The 23,051-nt window shown below is 43.5% G+C and overlaps 1 protein-coding gene across 1 annotated transcript in view; it reads right to left on the minus strand.

Moving 5' to 3' along the window:
- LOC124595716 overlaps positions 1-23,051 on the minus strand; it is a 113,839-nt gene that overhangs the window by 72,117 nt on the left and 18,671 nt on the right. The window contains exon 2 of the mRNA XM_047134583.1: positions 4,203-4,341. Coding sequence (XP_046990539.1) covers positions 4,203-4,341 — 139 coding nt within the window. The remainder of the gene's footprint in view (positions 1-4,202; positions 4,342-23,051) is intronic.

Raw genomic sequence — 23,051 nt, forward strand, 5'->3', positions numbered from 1 at the left:
CAGTTGAGGCTGCAGTCTAAGGACACATGGTAAGTGGTCACTCGAGTGTGTATCATCAAGGGCGAACCATTCGAAGCGCCGAGCTGGCGGAACAGTACCGACCGCAAGGTCCAAATGAGATAAATTTGTCGTGGAGGCAGACAAAAATGTAGGGACCCCAGTGTTGAAGCAAACTAGATCTGCTTGGTGGAAGACGTCTAGCAATAGTGAGCCACGTGGACAAGGATGTGAAGATCCCCAAAGCGGGTGGTGGGCATTGAAGTCCCCAACCAGCAAATATGGGGGTGGAAGCTGACCAAGAAGATGAAGGAGATCAGCTCGTGCCATAGGTGTGGACGATGGAATGTATACAGTACAAAGAGAGAACATGTATCCAGAAAGGCAAAGACGGACGGCGACAGCTTGGAAGGAAGTGTTTAAATGGACTGGGTGATAATGGAGAGTTTCATGGAGAAGAATCATTAGTCCTCCATGTGCTGGAGTGCCTTCAACAGAGGGGAGATCATATCGGACGGACTGAAAATGAGGGAGAACAAAGCGGTCATGGGGACGCAGCTTTGTTTCCTAAAGACAGAAGATGACCGGCGAGTAGGATCGTAAGAGGATCGACAATTCATCCCGATTGGCTCGAATACCGTGGATATTCCAGTGGATAATGGACATAGGGTGAACAGAAAATGGAGGAATGTGACCAAGGTCGCTGTCAACTCAACGACTGCTCTGAGCTTGTGACCGACAGCATGGAATGGCATTCAGCCGAAGGCAGAAGATCCTGATCCATAGGTTGGTCAGGAGCAGCTCCTGCCACCAGCGATCGGCCGGTTGATCGGCCGCCAGCAGTGTGCCTCGGCGACACACAAGACGGCCGACGGCGATTTGCGCCAGGTGGTGCTGTAGATGGGACACACCTTGGCGGAGAAGGAGAGGAACTGGGTTTCTTTGTAGCCTTCTTGGAAGTATGATGTTTAGAGGAAGGAGGAATCGATGGTTGGGAAGTTGCCGTACGTAAAAACTCTTCACGAGTATGCTCTTTTTTCGAAGTCTTGGTGTCTGACTTGTGGGCTCGAGATTTAGCAGAACTCGACGAAGGGCGAGCCAGAGAGTGGGCAGGCGAAAGTGGTGAGGTTGAACGGGCGATCTTTGCGCTGGCCGATCTGACGACCGTGGCACTAAAGGTGAGGTCGCAAGTCTGCGTGGCCGCCTCCTTTGTTGGCCGAGGAGAAGCAAGGACAGTGCTGTATTTTCCTTTCTGAGGCACAGTGGGCTGTCGACTGGCGAATAATTTTCGAGCAGCAAAGGTCGACACCTTTTCCTTCACTCTGATTTCCTGGATGAGTTTTCATCTTTAAAAACGGGGGAATGTCGAGAGGAAGCAGCGTGGTCACCCATACAGTTGATGCAGTGACGGGATGGAGGTGGACAAGCACCCTCATGGGCATCCTTGCCACACGTAACACATTTGGCCGGACTGGAACAGGACTTGCTGGTGTGATTGAACCGCTGACACCGATAGCAATGCGTAGGGTTTGGGACGCAAGGGCGAACGGAAATTATCTCATAGCCTGCTTTGATTTTCGATGGGAGTTGAACTTTGTCAAATGTCAAGAAGACAGTGCGGGTTGGAATGATGTTCGTGCCAACCCTTTTCATAACTATGAACAGCCGTTACCCCCTGGTCAGACAGGTAGTGCTGAATTTCTTCGTCAGACAATCCATCGAGGGAGCGTGTATAAACGACTCCACGCGAGGAATTTAAAGTACGGTGCGGTTCCACCCGGACAGGGAAGGTGTGTAGTAGTGAGATTGTTGTTGTTGTCGTCTTCAGTCCTGAGACTGGTTTGATGCAGCTCTCCATGCTACTCTATCCTGTGCAAGCTTCTTTATCTCCCACTACCTATTGCAACCTACATCCTTCTGAATCTGCTTAGTGTATTCATCTCTTGGTCTCCCCCTATGATTTTTACCCTCCACGCTGCCCTCCAATACTAAATTGGTGATCCCTTGATGCCTCAGAACATGTCCTACCAACCGATCCCTTCTTCTGGTCAAGTTGTGCCACAAACTTCTCTTCTCCCCAATCCTATTCAATACTTCCTCATTAGTTATGTGATCTACCCATCTAATTTTCAGCATTCTTCTGTAGCACCACATTTCAAAAGCTTCTATTCTCTTCTTGTCCAAACTATTTACCGTCCATGTTCCACTTCCATACATGGCTACACTCCATACAAATACTTTCAGAAATAACTTCCTGACACTTAAATCGATACTCGATGTTAACAAATTTCTTTTCTTCAGAAACGCTTTCCTTGCCATTGCCAGTCTACACTTTATATCCCCTCTACTTCGACCATCATCAGTTATTTTGCTCTCCAAATAGTAAAACTCCTTTACTACTTTAAGTGTCTCATTTCCTAATCTAATACCCTCAGCATCACCGACTTAACTCGACTACATTCCATTATCCTCGTTTTGCTTTTGTTGATGTTCATCTTATATCCTCCCTTCAAGACACCACCCATTCCGTTCAACTGCTCTTCCAAGTCCTTTGCTGTCTCTGACAGAATTACAATGTCATCGGCGAACATCAAAGTTTTTATTTCTTCTCCATGGATAGTGAGGTACATAGCAATTTTTGTGCCTGGAGGGCACTGACTGTTTCTAACAACAGGGTGCCATTCCGTAATCTGGAACAAGACTTTACAGGACCTGCAATTGCATCGACACCTTTCTGAATAATGGAAGGGTTGACCGTGGAGAAGTCGCGACAGTCGTCAGACCGAGAAACAACAAGGAACTGTGGCAACGATGGAAGAACTGACTGTGGCTGAGACTCAGTGAACTTACGTTTGTGAGCAGACATAGTGGAAGGTGAGGAAACCATTGCAGAAGAATCCCCCATGATTACCGGCGTCTCCGATGGCGCGCTCATCCCTTGTGGGGGCCCTCTCTGAGGGCACTCCCACCTTAGGTGATTGTTCACACCTCCCGACAAACGGATGGAGGGACCAATCGGCACTTTCGGAAGGTATCAGCTCGGGTAATCACCCCTCCCTGGGCCTGGCCATTACCAGTGGGTACGTACGTGTCCTACCTGTCTACCTGGGGCGGGGAATTACGCGTTACCCCGTCACCGGCTACGCATGGATGTGCGTGGGTTGGCCTTCAGACACGCACAGGGAGGACAAAAGAGAAAGGGAAAGGAAAGAAGAGGGGTCTCAAACGCCGCAGTGGAGAAAAGGGTAAAGAGAAGAGGTAAGGAAAAGAAGGACAAAGGAAGGATGAAGACATACAAGCAAGGAAGGCGAAGAATGCGGTACATTTACAAGCGTCCGTCTCCGGACGTAGGCACAAACCATACTCCCAGAGGGGGGAGAAAGGGAAGGAAAGAGCCAGAGGTGAGGGGGGGGGGGGGGGGGGGGGGGGCGAAGTTGGGAGATGGGAAAAGATGCGGAAAGGGAAGGTATGCAGCCTGGAAAGGAAGGAAGGCCACATTAGCTCGGGGTCCCGTACTCGCTACGCATGTAGTCACAAAAGAGTTGTGGCTCCCCTGGGGGGGGGGCCCCCTCGCCCCGTGGGGGCACCTCCCAGACACAGCAAGGACCATCTGGCACAGCGGCCATTGCCAGGAGTTCTAGTGCTCCAAAACAATGAGCATCGACTCCTGGGTATACACGAGGCATTAACAGCTCAGGTACTAGCAGTGTGTTCCCTGTGGTTTCAGGGGACTCAGCCAAGTGGGTACTTAACAGCCCCACCACACAGACTGGTTACAGTGCTGGTGACCTAGCAGGAGGGGGCCAGGGTGCAAAGGGAAAGGGGAAAGGGGAGGGAGAGGAACCTGCACCATGGAAGCTAGGTAAGGAGTTCATCCCCAAATGGCTCACACTGAACGGAAAATTTTTGGAAATGGAGGTCAAACCCCAAGGGGACCAAAAACACCAAAAAGGAGATGAAACAGCAAACTAAACAATAGCACAGACCAAAACAAAGTCAGGAGGATAGCCATGTCGACATGAAGTCCACTAAGAGGGAAAAGAGGGGACAGAGGCAAGGAGCAAGGAGAGGCAGGAAGAGGAACAGGGAAGGAAAGGAAAGGAGGCTGCAATAGCTCGGGGCCCCACGCGCGCCACACACGTACCCACAAAAGGACTGTGGGGCCCCCCCTGGGAGGAACGGGGTATGGTGTAGAACAGGCTTACCTGCTGTTGCGCCGCCATCTTGTTCCTGCCGCGCCGGCCACCACCGCCGCCGCCTCCCCCACGGCCACCAGGTGTCTGCATGCGCCCACCAGCTGCTGGGAGGCCAGTCCGCCCCACATCGCTGCGGCTCGAGTTGCCCCTATTGAGAACAAAACTGTATGTATTTCCATAGAAAATACTCAAATTTCGTATGTTTATATGACTGTAGTGACCATTCATGTCAGTCAGCACAAGTATACAGTACATTGGTGAGCCAAAGTGTTTCGTTATCAACTCAGAAAGTAGTTAATGGTAATTTTTTGTTTCTCTGCAAGTAGATATCTACCATCCTGGTCTGTACTGAAATCCCAAAGCGGCAGTTGCACAGCAAACACTACAAAAGGAGTCAAAACCAAATGTATCTGTATTTAAAGAGAAATAATACTTGAACGATCCTTGCAGTGTGATTAAAATACACAGTAACACTGCGCCATGACAAAGCAGTGATTAGAGGAAGCCAACTAACTAAATGAGGGGTTTTCTTTAAATTTTTGACCCCTTTCCTCTTGGTGAGATATCATGGGACGCCGCCCCCCGCCCCCCTCGCGCGAGGTTTACCCCGCAGTTGGGTAAAAATGTGTAAATTTTTTGAGTACCGTACCTCAGTCGACAAAAACGAACCCATTACAGGACGGCTATGTTGTCCATCTCTCAGTAACTGTTGAAAACCCTTTTTCTCAAGAACGATTACACGTATCAAGTTGAAATTTGCGTTATGTACTGAAGTCTACGGTCACTTAGCGGTGTAAAATATTGAAGCTTCTAAGACAATGCAGTCAAAAGATACAACCATCTAAGTCATATTTTAACGCTCGCAAACTCGCTCATCTAAACCTATAGTGTTCTTCCCGTTGGCTTACAATCATGAAATTTGGAAAAACGGAAGATTTCACAGTACAACCACAGGAAAAATCCGAAAACTGTAAATTTAATTACATCTCACAAAAAAAATGTGTCATTTCTCTCCTGACTTAGAAACTTTCTAAAGTCAAGATTGCATAAATATTTCTTTATTTACAACAACCAGTTTCGACAGACTTCGCTGTCATCTTCAGGTCTGCCGAAATCGATTGTTGTAAATAAATAAATATTATACGATCTTGACCTTTGAAAGTTTTTACCAAGTAAAACCGATCGCTACGTCTGATTTCTTAGCATGAAAAAATTCACTTATCTGTGTTCGTCTGTTTCACAGTATACGCTTCACAGTGCAAGCAAAGGAAAAAATCCGAAAAATATTTATTTTTAATTATATCATCCGAAGAAATATTTTTTCTCTCATTTGATATCCGACATCAAACTTGAAATTAAAACAAACATCAGTTTTGCATTCAGGCTGACTGGGTCGCAATGGTAAAAATGAATCAACCAAAGAAAGACTATAGCTCAGTATGCCGCGTTTCGAAATTCATCCACTACCGGTATTAGATATCCTACTGCAATTAGATATGGTGTTTCAAGTTTTATGTGAAAGAAACATTCGCGGACTAGTAACCGCCCATGGATATCTGATGATGAATAAATTCCGAAACGCATCGTATGTTCAGTTAAGTCATTCCTTGCCTGATATTTGACTTACCACTTTTATGCAGTCATCTTGAATGAAGAACTGATTACTATAATATTGGTCGCCTGTATCGTGAATGACAATGTCACATTTATATTATTAAACTTAAAACATTCTCTAAAATCTTGGAATCCTGTGGACCGATATCTTGCCAGTATCAGTGTCTATACGGTAACAGGAAAAATGAATGGGATACTCTATTCCCGAAATGGTTGAACTGTCTATGTACATAATTAAGTTTGCGCGGAGCCCTCAGTGTGAGAGTTCTACTCAAACCTGGCCTTTTTTGTTTTGAACAGATTAAAACTAATAATACCATGTTTTATAAATAAAGTATTGAACTGTGTTTTAACACGTGATTAAAAACACTATTTCAAACATGCAAATCTTATGAACAGACATATGGACAAAAAGGCTCCACGAAAATAGTATTAACCGTGGAACACTTATTTTGCAGATGAAAGAGAACTTTGTTTGTACTATCTTATTTTAAAGCGCACGATTACGTAGCTTTCCAATCTCGTAATTAATGTGATCACTAAGAGAATACTTGTCGATTCCTTCCACAAACAACTTATTTCTCACATGTGTGTTTCGACCTGCCGGTGTACCACTTCACATGTCCATCGTAGAAGTTCTGATACAAATTCATGGCTTGCAAATATCACGATGAATCACTCACCATTGTGAGTTCATATAATAAATGGATATCCCTGTAAATAGTGCAAACGCTTGCAGTGTTGTGAAACATGTCAATGAACAAGAAAAATCGTCAGATGATCTCTCTGCGAAGAACAGAGAATAGAGGCCCTAATGCTGTTAAGTCAGGCGTATGACAATCGAGGCGATAGTGAAAAAGGCGCAGCAGAAATGTCGCAGCTGTATCAGGCCAATCGAGATGGCTTCTGTAGCTGTGTAATGACCATAAACGACTGTTGGGGGTATCAAAATGATCCCTAAGACAAATGAACAAACAGTGTAAACACATGGCTTGTGGAAGCTGATTGTGGGCGTACTATGGTGTGTGCTAACAGATTATGCTCCTAAGGGGGCACACTACCAAAATCTCTTGACGGGGTAACCAAATGTTGGTGAGACTAAGTGTCGTGGGAAGTTGTCCAAGGAGATGTTTTCACTGCACGACAATGTCCCACCTTATTTTGCATACGACGCGCAAGCATTTTATTACCTACTGGAAAACTCAGTTGGGAGCATAGCTCCGTTTGTTTTTCCATTCATTTTTGTGTTGCAGCATGGCTTCAATATTAAACATTATTTGAAGTAACTTCAAAAGACGGCAGTTTTTCTACACTATGTTAGATAAGCACCGAGCATGAACAATCACACATGCTCACAAGTGCACGTGTACGAGGAGTATCGTACCACCATCTCTTGAAATAACTGAGCGCAAGAATATTGATCTAACAGCTTAAAATTCCGGAACTTCAGTTTCACATTTTTTCAACACCGTGGGGGCTTCTGTGGTCCACAGGTCATGCTAGTTATCGTATACTGCAACCTACGTATTCTATTCTTGTTATGCAACGTGGTAATGTATCCGCATTATTGTCTGAGAAGGGTCTGGTCCCCAACTTTTTCTGGCTCTCTGAGCTCTGAGTGGTAATGCGTGTTATTCCTGCATTATTTCTCTTGTGGTTATTAGTCACAAATGACGAAGTTAATAGATACTCTCCTGTCTCAGGTTAGAGAGAGAGAGAGATAGAGAGAGAGAGAGAGAGAGAGAGAGAGTGAGTGAGTGTGTTGTAGCGAATCTGCTTAATAAGCAGGAGGCCATGGTTAGACTGCCGGTCCGGTTCCCAACTGATTTAAACCAGTGCCCGGTTGCAGCCAATGTCTGTAATTCTTTCGTGTCTATTATACACAGTATCCACAATTTTGGGACTATCTTTCATCAGTTTATAATTAACATTAAAAATTTCCCCATTTTACGATTGCATATTTCCTGCCTAACTTTTTACTACGTCCCTCATAAGTTTTTATGTTGTTGCTTAAATAATTATTTTTCTTCAAAATACATTCAGAGGTAATACACAGCACTTGTATTCGGGAGAACTGTTTCATATTCCCATCTGGTTACACAAATTCAGGTTTTCTGTTATTTGTGGAGCTTGTGCACCATCTCTAATCACACGTCATCGACGCGAAAAATACTTACCTCCTGAATTTGCGACGAATTTTTCAGATTCACTTTGTGGTGCGATTTGACCTTTAATCCTGCAAGTCCCCTGACGCTTATTCTGCATGATTTGCTGGTTCTATTTGTAGCCCGGGTCTTATGAGAGCTTAGTCTGCTTAAGAAAGCTATTTTTTTAGTACAGCTCTTTTCAAAGCAAGTACCCTATGCCCGTGTTTCATAATATGTTACATTTTTCGCTCGCGCCTTGCGTTTTTTCGATCATTTCTGTCAATTTCGTAAACACATCTTCAAATCCTTATTTTATCACCTTCAATCCCTTTTGATTCATAATGTAATTAGTCTACGGTATGATTCCTAACTGATATTGATCTGCCAGCAGGGTAAAGGAGGTAAATGATTCTCCATCCCTACCTCTGAAGGATTTCCAAAACCAAGTTATTTGAACGAACACAAATACTTCATTTGACCAAATTTACTAGTTTTCCCACTTTTTCGTTCCAATTATTACTTTTTTCAGTTTATTAATTTCTGGCGCCAGGTTTATATTCTGTGTCCCTGGTGCAGCGCTCCGGTTCCCCTACTAGTTATGAAAGTAAGATGGTACTGTATTACAGCCTTTTTTAACTATCAGTTTTCTCCAAAATCCAGAAAGAAATATTCATCAATGAAATATTGCGCGAAAAGAAAAACTGTTTTTCCTGATGAAACGACAAGCATTTATTTAAACAATTCCAGAAATAGGCCGACTGCTCGTATTTGATAAAAATAATTTGCGCCGAAAATTTCGGGATCTATTTGCTGTCACGACAAATCAACGTCACAACAATCAACGTCGGTTATGCCGGTCGACAAAAGGTAGTTACACTGACTGTATGCGTGTTACCATGCGGATTTGTAAAACTCAGCTGCCTTAGACTGAAATCGGTCGTCGGCCGAATTGCTCCGATGTCTGTGCCTCTGTGATCGCAGCCTTACGGTCAAGTAGAAGATTATCTGAAATGGCGCAGCGTACGAACAGTTATTTTTATCATGTAGATAAAAATAAATATCTGTGTTTCACAATATTTATCAAACGCGTTAGTGTGGCCATTTTCCGCAGCAAGAGAAAACATTAATTTGTATCCAATGAATTTGTTTTAACAAAAAATGATTCACCTACTTGTTACTTTTTGTCGAATTTCAATTTTTTTTATTGTCCTGTAGGCTTGGTTTGCGGCTTTTGTATGTATTTTAATTCTTTGATGGAAATGCTCGTTATCACATTGTTGACATCCAAACGAAGTCAAAAAACAAATAGTGTCACTTTTACTTCATTTATGGCAGCTATTTGCCACGGAATAGACGTACACGAGCAGTGACTAGATTCTGAATGTTTTTCCGGCGTATTTAATATTCGATGAACCGTAGATCACAGTTTGAGTGCCAGATGGAATTCGTTTGCAAAGCAGCGGTCTCATCGAGCAGCTACTGAACTACTAGGGATGATATGCCCTGCACCATATTGCAGAAAATACTTCATACAGCGACAACAGTGTCAAAATATTCGGACAGATGCTCGACACTGTTGAAGTCGTGAGACTGACAGCGCGAAACACTCGTATTCCTCAGATGACGGGTGTAATTAGGCACACGGATGAAGTGTGACGATGGCTGGATAGACAGTCTGCACCGCACGCTGCATTTGATCATCAAACCATGAAACCTTCCTCGACCATTATTCGTTCGTTGAGAGCAATGGCATCAAAGCGATGTTCTGGAGCTCCAGAGTATACTATCAATCGGCCAAATCTGTGTTTATTGATAGGAAGGAAACGCACCAATGTGTGAATTATATGTGTCATATCCAAAAAGACTTGTTGGAAATAAGGTTACTGACAACTAAACGCTACGTATGCGATAGCAAGCGCTACATAATACGTTCCAAAACGCTGCGCATATAAACCGGGTTTTTCCGGGCTCTGTTGATGGCAAAGCTAGGGTCGAGTCTTTTGGATAACCCTTGGGTTAGGTGCTATTTATATACCAAACAGAAGGATCGTCTTTGTCACTATCCTACAGTACAGTGTGAAAGTACGCATACTTCCTCCTCAGGCGAATGGAGCAAATTGGTTGGTTCTTTTTGCATTTGATGTGGTCTGTTGGGCCTCAAGGGGCTGATGAAGGCACCATTAATTCATGGGCTGTTCTTTATAAACCCCAAGAACAGGTTTTCTTGCGATTTTTTTGTACCAAACCGAGGCGGGGATTCCAGGACGGCTATGCACAACTCAACGACTGAAATCTTTACGATAGAGATACGGATCTCTAAGAGGCTTGAATGTCTGTATCCGTTTCTGAGATAGAGGTTCAGAGGTTCAAATTACCCTCATTGTATACGTCAAATATGTAAGTAAAATCCGATGTGATGCGAAAACTTAGTTTATAAAGTAAAGTAGCACGGAGAAATATTCTGTGAAGTGTCAGTTTTCATCAGAAGGGTTCTAGAAACCCCACGTTGTGTTCCCGAATCACAAGCAAAATTTTTGTGCACGTAAAATCCGATCTGAGGTATAAAATTAGTTTAGAGTTATTTCTATTTCAAGTGAGTAGACTAAACTATGAACATTTTACTGACCCATAAAGTTCTCTTCATATGAGTAACATACCCCGTTGTAGCACGGAGAGGAAGGGAACCAGCGTAAAAATTCTCCCAGTACAGCAAAAACATCTTGGGCAGGTAAATTTATTTTTTCTCAACATTCTTTAATGTCCACCTACATTGAGATTAGTTGTCGAAACTATCATGAAGGTTTGCCTTGAGTGATGAATGCAAATATCAGTTTTCGGTATTATCAGTCTCTGCACAACACTTTAGCAGTCTCCAGGCACCCGTTCAAAGAGAGACTACTCTAGAGACGGGCAATGCCCTCCTGAATTGCTGAATTAATTCAAAGAGCTAGATCCGTCTAAGGCGTGAGATATCTGACTCAGAAAGGGAACAGTAGTTTGCCTGGTCCAAAATTTCGGGGTGAAAGTGAGTAGAACGAAGATTTTGCGGCAGCCTGCTGCAATGGCGCCCCCAAGCCACACGCTGCAGGACATTTCCCAAGCTGCACAAGAATATGCATGTTCACTTATTAGTCTGCATATACTACTAATGTGTGCAGCTTTTCTCAGGCATGAGAAAAAAAATGAAGGATGATCAGTTCATAACGCTGCATTGAAGCAGAAACTTTGCCACCTTATACAGGGCGCAAACGATAATTGTTTACTATGCAGCAAAGTGGTGTAGAGGAGGATGCGACGAATAGTTTGACATAGTACACTTGTCATCTGTCAAGATGGGAAACTATCATACTGGCCTATAAAAACTATTTAAACTATAAAGCATACACATTGCACAAGGTTTTCAATATTCTCTCCCCTTTTTAGAATAAACTATTGGTCCTAGAGAACAAAGGAATGGCGCCTTTTGCAGTAAATTTAATGCAGTTTACTTTTATACTCGGATAGGTTTTTACTAGAGGCCAGTTATTCGGGTTATTCAACAAAAACCTAAAAAGTGAGCTTCAAACAATCCCCCCTCTCAAGATTTTCTTGAACAACTCTAAAAACGTGGCCCCCAGCGAAAACATATCCCAGAATAAAATTACATTAAATTTCCTATGAAAATGTCCTATTTTCTGTAGGACTAAAAGCTTTCTGAGAGAGCAGGAGAATATCGAAAACGTCATGTGACATGCATGTGCTGTGGCTTAGGTACTTTCTGTAAGTCAGTTTGAGGTAGATTCTCGACTTTACAGAACACAAGTGTCCTACATCAAATTTTTGTTCTCGAGTTTATCTACAATATCGTCGTACACTGCAAACAGTTATCGTTTACATGTTGTACTTACGCTCTTGATCTGAGATGAAAATCGAGAAATCCATAAATCCAATAAAGGTTTACACAATTCCGGGTGATTTGTTAATTCTTATCCCTTGACGTAGGATCGCACTATGAGATCACTAAGTCACATGAGCTGCAGTCTTCAGCCACTGCTCGCACTCAGCGGATCAGAAAGACTTAGGAGTCAGTGTGCTACCTTGGCTCGCCCAATGATTCAACTCAACTCGCTGTCTTGACTCAGCGCCTCTCCAAATTCAGTTCTATGGGATATTGCTCTTTATAGCAAAAACGATATGTACAGTAAACAATTATCTTTACATTATTTGTTTTTATTTATTTCTCTATCCTGATCAGATTAATGCCTGCATGACCTTTCTTACATCAGACCAGGGTTTTATATGTAATAAACTTACAGTTACTTAAAAAAACAATATTTTTGATAAGACATGTCTTCCTTCTGCATATATTAAATATTTGTGTTATTCCCTCTTAGTCGAAATTATTGATCTTTCTACCTTTTCCTTAGTCTTATTAAAGATCTTCTGTCCACTGGGTAAGAACCCATTATAATTCTGGTATTCTGCCGCCTTACCTTCTTGTTAAGTTCTATCAGTTATTCCTCCATTTCTTAAGCTGCCCATTTAAACTTTTCAGTGCCAGTTGCTCTGATGTCAATATTGATTCTCCTGCCTGTGTGTACCCAGGTACTCTTCTTAGGAATCCTATCACCAATGCTTTTATTCTTTGTCTTGTAGAATGAAAGTACAGTTTCCTTTCGTTCTTTAGTTCTGTGCTTTCAATAGATTGTTCCTTCAATGCAATTAAATCTATTTTCTTTTGTATGTCATTTCTTTCATGAATGAGAGTTAATAATAAGTTGAACGAGTTTACTTTTTCTATTTTCTGATTTTTTGTTGGGAACTGCTTTCTGGCCGCTAAAAGCCGTAACTTTTGTTTACTTTGAAGACATAACTTAGCAGCTGTGGATAAAATATCAGCAGCTCTTCAGGTGTTACCAGGTCAAATTTCGTGTGCATCATTTGCAATATGGTCCTTTACATAAGCACACGAATAGCGAGAGGGGGTAAATTGATTCAAAATCGAAAAGTACGCTGTACAAAAAAAAGGATGTCAACTAGAGGAGAGATATCACTAATTACGCGGAACGCCGCCTCTACCCTTGGTGATGACCCCTATTCCGGTAGGAAAAGAGCCCATAAGTTTCTTCAGGTATGTTATATCCAGCTGAAGCCTTTCATTGACTAGATCGCTTAAAACTGTCAAAATTACAGGGATATTGAATGCTACACGTCACCTTCTGTTTCAAATGGTCCCAGGCGTCACCTATGAGATTTTAGAGTGCCAATCGAAGTGATATTAGATGCCAGAGTTCGTCAACCGAGGAACAGATGACTGCGAATAGGACGAGAATGCTCGTAGCAAACTAGTCACGAAAACTTAGTGGAAAGAGCAATCCTCTCACCGAGAATGTTGAAATAAACACACTGATTCATTGACAGGGGAAACCCGACTGAGTGGACCCAAGCCATGGTACGAAAAGCACCTCCAAACTTTTCACCTCCGATCTGAACGACACCCTCCACACACTGAGTGGAACGCCACGTTGAGCCGTCAGAGCACTCCAAGTCTTGCAACACATTTTAAAAATAGGCGAAGTCGCGAGCCGTTTGACAACGTTACAGGCCTTATGTAAGATACTAGAGTTCGGTTTCTTGGCCTATTGAAGACCTGCCTCTTTCTGTGTCTTCGTGAGCAATTGACTTTTGTGAGGTACATTACTACTAATGCTCTGGGCATGCAGTTTCCTTCGCAATGTTCGCTTGGAAACTGATCAACAGACAGCAGCAATTCCTTTCGGGTTTACACCTATTGCCGTTGACAAGGCGTGACACTGCTCTTGTTCCTGCCGGCTAGAATCTTTTTAAGACAGCTGTTCTTACGCACTGGGAATGGTTGTGTCTTGTAGAGAGACTGGCAGCCCGCATTGATACATCAACAAATCTGGCAACTTCATTCACGCACATCCAACTATTGCTCCTGCCATTACGTCCAGTCTCCACGGCGACCCATCTTACTGCAGTGATTCCATACAACCGTACGCCCGTAGTGGAGTGCCATCCATTCCATTTATTGCACTTCAAAGTTACTGGTGTGAGCTTACACATCACCTATCTTCGTGGTTTTCAAAATAACCGTCAAGTTATGCCACTGTTGGCTGACGATGCTGTTGTAGGAATTTTCTGTTCTGTAACACTCTTAGTGCTACGAACGACAGTGCTCCTTGTATTCAAGCTGCAGAGCCTGAGACGTAGACGCCTTTCCTAGAATGTTTAGTCATAACTTAAAGCTGTGGAGAAAAATACGGTTAGGGTTCTGAAACAGAATACGCACGTCAGCTTACCGCTGCAGGCCACTCAACGTTCGTATTAGAGGGGCCGTGTTTCCACGTTTCACTGTACGTAGAAGAATTACGCCAAATTTGAAATGGAAGGAACTCAGAGGGTCTGACGTCTGTGAGGGCTGAAAATGGGCTAGTAAATGACAATGGACCTAAGAAAAATGACAATGATGTTTTAATTGAAGCTGAATAAAGACTAAATTAATGAATTGTTGGGGGAAGTTGAAAGATGGTTCGTGGGGAGCTCAACTGCGCGGTTGTCAGTGCCCGTACAAATTCCTAACCTTCGCTTAGTCCAATCTCGCCACTTTCATGAACGATTATGAAATTATGAGGACGACACAAACACCCAGTCATCTCGAGGCAGGTGAAAATCCCCGACTCCGCCGGCAATCGAGCCCGGGACTCCGTACTCGGGAAGCGAGAACGCGATAGCGAGACCACGAGCTGCGGACGAGGTTGAAATACCTAACATCGATGTCATCAGTCCCTTATTTTGTTTAGTAATCTAAAGATTTCAGGAGAAAAGGAAGGACTGCCAATTTGATCCTTGTGTGGTCATCTGAGGCACAGAACCAGCGAAAGAGATGAAAGCAAAGGAAACACCAAAAGAAAGATCTGCAATGAGAAAAGAAAGGTGTGCCGTAATGAAGCAGCTAGCTGCTAGAGTCCCCAACGTCCATTCCTGCGGTGGGAAGTCTAATTCCGCACCCGTTCGACAGGCCTCTACTAACTGTTGAACGAAGGCTGAAATTTCACATAACAGAATGGCGAGGGGGGAGGGGAGGGGGGAGGGAGAAGACAGACCAGTGTGACAAGCTTTAAATGAGTATACACTAACCACTTTCGGAAAAAGACTTAAAACCAGATCCTCCACTTGGACGTCGTCGGCTAACGTTAGAAAGAAAGTTGTCATCCTTCAGCGTTTGCCGCTAAGCAGCGAAGTTGACGCACTAACAGGATAGGGGTCAATGATACAGGGACGTCACAATGACAGTGGGGTGAATCCTTTGGTGAGGACGTGAATGCGTCAACCACGTATGCTCGATATGTAGTCGGCAAAAGAAAGTAGATTCCCTTCGAGAAGGTGAAGGAAAGCTCGCCATGTGATCGTGGACGCTTTTATGATATGTATTTTGTTCATAATGGCCACAGGGAGCCATCCCTTGGTCCAAGGCTGCAAAAGCTGAAGGCAGTGTTAACATGTCGGATCCCGGCATCATCTCCAGATTGTATCTCTGCGGTTTCCTTTGCGAAGAAGCCTTCAAGAACATTTCCCGGAATCCCTACACGACAAGAGATCCACAGGAATACAGTCAGTTACTGTGGAGTATTTAAAGATAATAATGCACGATCACACTAAAGGGTTCCAAGGATAACATTGGCTTGTGAATAGCAGGCTGCATTTTCGCGAGTGCAAGTGTAATGGAGGATTTGGTTAGTAGCCGGTAATTCTGTAAAAATACTATATCCAGTAGTGAGTTTTTCATGGTCCTCCTTAACTTGTGAATGTATACACGATGTAACAGTCAACAACTGAGCCTTGAACGCAGATGACAAAGCAGGTAATTAACCAAGAAAAAAACAGAAAACTTCGAAATACAATGGGCTCCATCATATTCTTCGGTCCAATGCTAGGGTATAGCTAGATCTTTCTGTGAGGTATAAAGTGGGGAAGAGCGCAGGGATGGGTGGGAGGAGGAGGGGGGGGGGGGGGGAGGGGTTAACCGAGGGTAACCAGACGGAAGGGTTCAATGGAGGAAGACGGAGGTCACAGCAAAGATATTCCAGAGGAGTTGCAAAGACTGATTAGCTTCCAGACAAATCTTAGCATGGAACGTTCAGTTCTTGTTCACAACAGTGGTCACGGATGTGCCAAAGAGTGCCGTATTAGGTAAATGGCAACCTTTCAAAGTTTACAGCTTAATTTCTCTGCTTAGCAAAAACAAAGCACGTAGTCTTAAAAATCTCTGAAATGTCTTACAGACTCCATTTAGCGTCGCCCTTAAGACGACTAGTGTGCCCTATTGACGACCGCACTCAGAACACACGTACGATATGCATGGTAATGTAAATTGTTAAATTTCCAGACAGGACTCAAAGATTCACTAAATCAGTGTAATACGTCTACAAAAAAAGCTGTGATTTTGTGAAAGTGCGAGTGTGTGCATATTAAGAGGTAACATACGAGAACCGGGTACAAAACGGAAGCCATTTTTCCACAGAAGCATAGCGTGAAGAGCCCTACAACACTCACCGATTTATTGGCCGACCGACCAACTTACTGGCAGCCGCTTGACCGACGGGATTCAATCTCAGAGCTGCGCTGTTTCTGTCGCAGGCAGCGTTTACTTCATTACGAGTACATTCGGTGAATGTTTTATTCTATAGATGCTGCTAGGTATTACAAGAACACATTAGGACTTGCCATGGATGTTTTAGAACTAACAAGGCAAGCAAAATACGAGAAAGCTGAAGACAACGGAATTCCTATCAAAGGTAGGATTTTACTCACGCTTCAGTTACTTAAGGAGCTGGGATCTGACAACTTATTTAAGAATGGATGAGAAGTCCTAAAACATTGTCAAACTATATTTCGTGAAAAAGGGGTACTTTAATGAGAGGCTGTAAGCTGTGGTGATCAGAGGCCCTTAGCTAAGTAAACTTCCTCCTGTAACAGTCCTCTCGACTATGTATATATCTTTCGTCTGCGGACGAAAGTCGAGGCAGATGGCACAGTTTGTTGGACGATGAGGTGGTGGCAGATGAGGGTTGGGAGGAGGCTGTAAGTGGAGGAGGGAGTGGTGGTTGTTTTTGTGATAAGGAGGGAAGTGGCAGTCATGGGGGGTACGGGAAAGGGTGGGACGGTAGTTATGGGAGGTGTTGGGAATGGAGGAAACGGTTGGAGTAGTTAGGTATGGTGGTAGGTGGGGAGGTAGTAGTTATGGATGATGGGAGGTGGGGTGGTACGTGTTGGGGGTGGTGGGAGGGGGTGTAGGTTTGGTCGTCTTATACGACACTATGGTGAAGATGTCAGCAACCCATTCATTGGTTGTTCAGTGGACTGACAGTGAATAACAGTCTTGTTTACTTCCGTACAAACACTACCTTGTAATGACTCAGTTGTGGAATTCAAAGGGGCGTTTAATAAAAATATTTTTTGATGCAGCTAAAAGTCGCAACAACTTAACAGCGATTCGACCGACCATAATCGAGTCTCCACTGATACTACCACCTTCGCCTAGTCAAGAAAAAATGCATGTCAGACATACCCACCACTCATTTCCGTGTGTTGTGTCAATATCTAAAACAAATGCAAATGTATGTATTACTTCGTGATGTTTCCAGCTACCCAGAAAACGCTGGCGTGTAATTCAACCAGATGTTTATGGAAAAGAAAATGGAATGAACTATATGAGTACTCCCAGAATTGTAAGTACTAATTTTGCTGCACCTAAAAATCAAATTACGATATAACTTTGCTACCACTAGTTACTTTTACAGTATACCCTGAAAGAGCACCAATAAAATTGCTTACCGATTTTAAATTGATCACCTAAGAGTTAAAAATTAGCTCTATGATTACAGAGAATTATCATTAGAGCATACGATTGAACTCGTCAGTACTGACCACCATTACAGCAGACCATACCGCCAAACCACAACAAAACAATCCCCGTAACTTACACATAGGAGTACGCTACAGGTCGTCTGTGCGCCAAACCTCTAAAAATCAAATGCTAACGTCACTTGCTGTCAATGTACACGTCTACTGTTGGGGGTAGATTAAATTAGAGTCGACTTAGGGGTTACCCAAGACAAATTAATTCCGCACTACTGTCGATGTTAGGCCGCGATAATTGGGAAATCCGGGTTCGAGTCCTCGTCCAGTAGAAATTTGCATGTGTTTCCAGTAAACAGTACAGCTGATGTATAATCTTCTTTGCAATTTGCGAATACATTTCATGGTAGTAGTACGCCAGCGAGGCATTTTTAGTGCCCCGGATATAGCCCATAGCGCGTAAAGTAGACCCACAAATAGTAAAGAATACTGTCACTATCTGCTACCATCGTAGGGGTAGGCGCATACCTTGATTCGAAATTAAAATTAGTAGTTCGCTTATTCACACTGTAGAGAGCGTAACACGCCAGAAGTTATTTCGAAGTGACAATCTCGGAGTAACATATGTCGCGCGGGAGATTTTCGAGGCGGCGAAGATCTGTGTCTAGCTATGAAGCGTAGTCTTGTGTTTCTGAATGGCTACGTGGAATAACCTAACAGTTTACAGTGTTATTCAAGTAACACGAACCACTCCGTGCACACCGTAGATATCAGTTTGACAGTTGTGTACATCAAGAGTGAAAGAATGAACGATTATATACATTTTAAAAATGATTGTGTGGCCGCCCAGCCGAAAGAGTGATTGAAATTTTAAATCTAAAAGCTAATACGACTGTATCATTTCCTTAAACTTGTTTCGACTTCAAGAAATTATTTACCGAGCTTATAGCCACGCACTACACAATTGTTTAAGCAATGTATTCGTAAACACTAAAGCTGTTAATAAGGTATTAACTAAGGCACAGCTAGCTTCTACAATCACTTACCTCATACGCCGACGACCGTTGTAAGCTCCTTCCCTCCTATATATTATGTCAGGAGAGTCGAAGTACCAGTACAGTGGTGCACCCGCCAAAAACATGATTGCCAAGTCAAGGACACGATAGTCTAATCCTACTAAACTGCGGAGAGCAAAGTCTAGATTAATTGCTAAACTTTTTTACTACCTTTACATTGTTAGCAAGCAGGCAGGTAGGTTGGTAGGTTCGTACACGATATCTTCTGGCCTAACTTCAGCAATCTGAAGTAACTTTGAGATAATCCTTGCAAGCGAACAAATGCATGCAGCACGCAAACATGCAAAATTTGTTTAAGAAACATACAGTAATAGTCAACAGCTACCTTTCTGAATGTCGTTTGCACTGAACATTACACGTTTTATTAAAAAATACGCTACACACGTTCACAAAATCAGTCGTTCAGAAACTATCACTACATCGACACACACATTTTCAATAAAAATTCTGGCGTGAAAATACGCCCGGTCGCTGTTAAGTCCAGGGAAGCTTGCTGTTCATGTAACCCTTTGTCTGCAACAAATGACACTGTATGTTGTCTCCTTGCGTGGCTGATCGCCCGCGTCTAATGTTCCCCAAGCAGTCAACACGTGAGTTTACACTGTTTGCGCATGCGCCGCTGCTGGTATCCGCGGCAACCAATAGAAGCGAAGCACAAAATAGCTGACGTCGCTGTTCCACGCCTCCCAGCTAATACATTATCACGAGAACGCAAACTACGGGTCGCATTAAAATTTGTCCCATGTGCAACGAACAGACCTCTTTCCCTTGTGGCTTCATTTTCTATAGAAAGCGAGGAATGACGTATCCAGAAACTAGAGATTCAGTGTGTTGTTTGACACGCGCAAGAAAACATAGTACCTATTTTGCTAAACAAAATATGCTTCTGACAGCAATATGACCAGCTAGAGCGAAATGGCGTAGCGTTTAATGCAGTGGTGCATTTGAAAAAAGCTGGTTTCAAGTTCCCACCTGACTAAATGTAGGTTTTTTGTGATTTCCCTAAATAAATTACGGCAAATTCTGTGGTTATAGTCCTTAACAAACGCAACTAATTCGTCTGTAACGTCGTTATCGACAGGTTTATTAATCTTATTCAACGTATTCGAGAACAGGAATGTTCGAATAAAAGCCTGGATATTATGTAAATTTTTCCCGTGATATTACTTGCACCACTTGAAGTGATAGTTGTTCATCCACAGCTTTTCTTACGTATGCTGGTCCAGTTTGAGCCTTAGTTGCGATTGTAATTTACTCAACGCCCACAGGACATCAAAATATCCCTTTTCGTTCTGTACAAACACGACAGATGTTTGAATTACATACACGTTAGATAGTCTCCGTTAAATATGTCATAATGTCACAGCTTACTCTATGAAAAAACATTCGTACAACTAAATGTGAAAGTACAAAGATACCATACCAGTGGTTGGTTTGAACGATAGATTGCATAAGCGTGTCTAGTCGACGGGCCTTGTTTCGATTTAGGTCTCTTCAGTGCTCTATTAAATTCATCTCGTAGTATCATATCTCCCATATCATCCTCGTAAAAAAAAAATAAAAAAAAATACCGCCAGTACAGTATTTCACCGGCGAAGTGAGGAAAAGTGAAAGCGCACAGTTCTTGATCACCAGACATGGCGCTGATGATGATGATGATTGGTTTGTGAGGCGCTTAACTACGCAGTCATCAGCGCCCGTACGAAGTCTTAATTTTTACGCAGTTCAAGTTTTTTCGCAGTGCATTATAACCACTGTCACGAATGATGACGAAATAATGAGGACAACACCCAGCCCCCGGGCAGAGAGAATCCCGAACCCTGCCGGGAATCGAACCCGGGACCCCGTGATCCAGAGGCAGTAACGCTAGCCCCTTTTTTTTATCTCGTTTTGTTCGTTGTTGATCGTTGTGTTTGGTCGTTGCGGACGTCACATGACATCCGTTCAAGTTTGTTTGTTGATCCTTCCACTCAGTTTCTTTATTACAGAGGCCAACCAGATCTCTGACCGAAGACGCTTTTTTTTTTTTAATCTCATTTTGTTTGATTTCGTTCCTTATATCTGCTCGGGGCGGATGTCGGAAGACACCCGTTTCAGTTCGTCGTTGCTCCATTAGCTCGGTTTTTTAATTACAGGGGGCAGCTAACCCTCTGAGCGAACATGCTTTTTTTTCGATATAGTTCGTTGCGTTTGGTCTGGGCGGACGTCACAAGACATCCGTTCAAGTTGATCGTTGATTCCTTGACTCAGTTTTTTTTATTATTATTACAGAGAGCACGCAGCCCTCTGACTGAACACGCTGAGCTACCGTGCCGGCTGCCAGAACACTAGCTGCGGACATGGCACTTAAACGCTGAGTTATATTCTACAACTCGTAACAGTGTGTCGTGTAGTGAGGGCTGTTGAAGATGATAATTACCGCCGGATGCGGACATTGTCTTGGCTGCCCCTTTGGTGCTATTCGACGTTTGAAAAATAATGTGCCAACAGCTGGTCCGATCTCCGCTCTCTCCCCTGGCCATAAAAAATACAAACATAACGCTAAACTCCACAGGCATTCATCGCAGCCATTCGGAACCAACAACCCAGCAAGGTGGTCTAAATTACTTAAGGAGAATGCTGGGAATACTTTGACAGGGCTCTGCCGACTTTCTTCCCTCCTTCGAGCTTGAGGTCCGTCTCTAATGACTCGCCGTCGATAGGCTGTTAAACGCTTATCTTCTCTCTCTTAACTACGCTCCAACCCCTTCGCCCTCAAATACGAGGGGCGCTCAACAAATAATGCAAAAGATTTATTTTCTCGGACAATTTCGGTTGAAAAATACAGAATTTGTTGTGGAACATCGTGGAATATTCCCGCTTCAGCCCCTATAGTTTCATGAAGTTCCGATACGTGGCGGCGCTATACGTAGCCTTCAAAATAGTGTCTGTAATGGAGCTGTGTTCCGAGCAGAGAGTTGTCAGTGAGTTTCTTAGGCCGAAAACTAAAGCATCGCAGGTATTCATAGGCGGTTGCAGAATGTCTATGGAGATCTGACAGTGAACAAAAGCACGGTGAGTCGTCGGGTGGGGTGTCTTGTCACCATCGTAACAAGGTCGCGCAAACCTGTCCGATCTCCCTAGGGCCGGCCAGCGGCACACGGTTGTGACTCCTGCAGTGTTGGAACGTGCGGACACTCTCAGTCCGCTTGTTCGTCGCCTCAAAAATGCGATCGAACTTTTCCTTCTCCATGAAAACGCAAGGCTTCACACAAATTTGCGCACCCTAGAGGAGCTCATAAAACTACATTGGAAGGTTCTTTCTCATCCACCCTTCATCCATCTGTTTGGCCCAATGAAGGATGCACTCCATGGTACATGGTACATGGATGATGCGGAGGTTATTAGTGCAGGGGGACGTTAGCTTCGACGTCTACCAGTAGAGAGGTACCTTGCGAGCATGCAGGTTCTCCCAGTAAGGAAGCGAAGGTCGTCGCATTGAACGGAGATTATGTTGAAAAATGTAGTTTTGTAACCAAAAGAATGGAGTATAAAATGTTTTTCTTCCAGAAAAAATGTGTTGCATTGCTAATTGAACAACCTTCGTAATTTGCCGTCGCCACCACACTAAGTTATCAGAGACGACTAGGCTGATAATAATAATAGTAATAATAACAACAGTTGTTACATAATAATAATTTATATACATCAATCGTCAGAAAAGTTGTTTTACTTTCTAGGGGGGAGATTCATGCCGTCCCCCCCCCCCCCCCCCCCCCCCAACTTTCTCCAACGGGACCCCCTTCCCCTTTGGATCCTCGTGTGCTTCCTTGCTTCCAACAGAGACTCCTAACATACTTATCTCAGATTTCGCGAAGAAAGGCTGGAACAAAGTGCGAATGACGGAAACCTTTCCAGTTATGCCCCTGAACCAACTCTTCGATTTGTTCGGGCCAACAGTGCCACACGACTTCATACAGCCGTCAGTGATTTGATTTCGTTCTCTATGCGTTCCTATGTCGTGCTAATTTTTTTATTCCTATACACTACACCCAGCAATAGAGAAAACAAGAGGAGACACTTGTCTCCTGCTGAAAACTGAAGGTACAAGCAATGATTGTCTGCAGTTCCTCTAAACCGTTGATTTAGCACTGAGGGCAACGTGAAATAATGTGTTTTTA

Source organism: Schistocerca americana, chromosome 2 (assembly GCF_021461395.2).
Source record: "Schistocerca americana isolate TAMUIC-IGC-003095 chromosome 2, iqSchAmer2.1, whole genome shotgun sequence".
NCBI classification, from domain to species: Eukaryota; Metazoa; Arthropoda; class Insecta; order Orthoptera; family Acrididae; genus Schistocerca; species Schistocerca americana.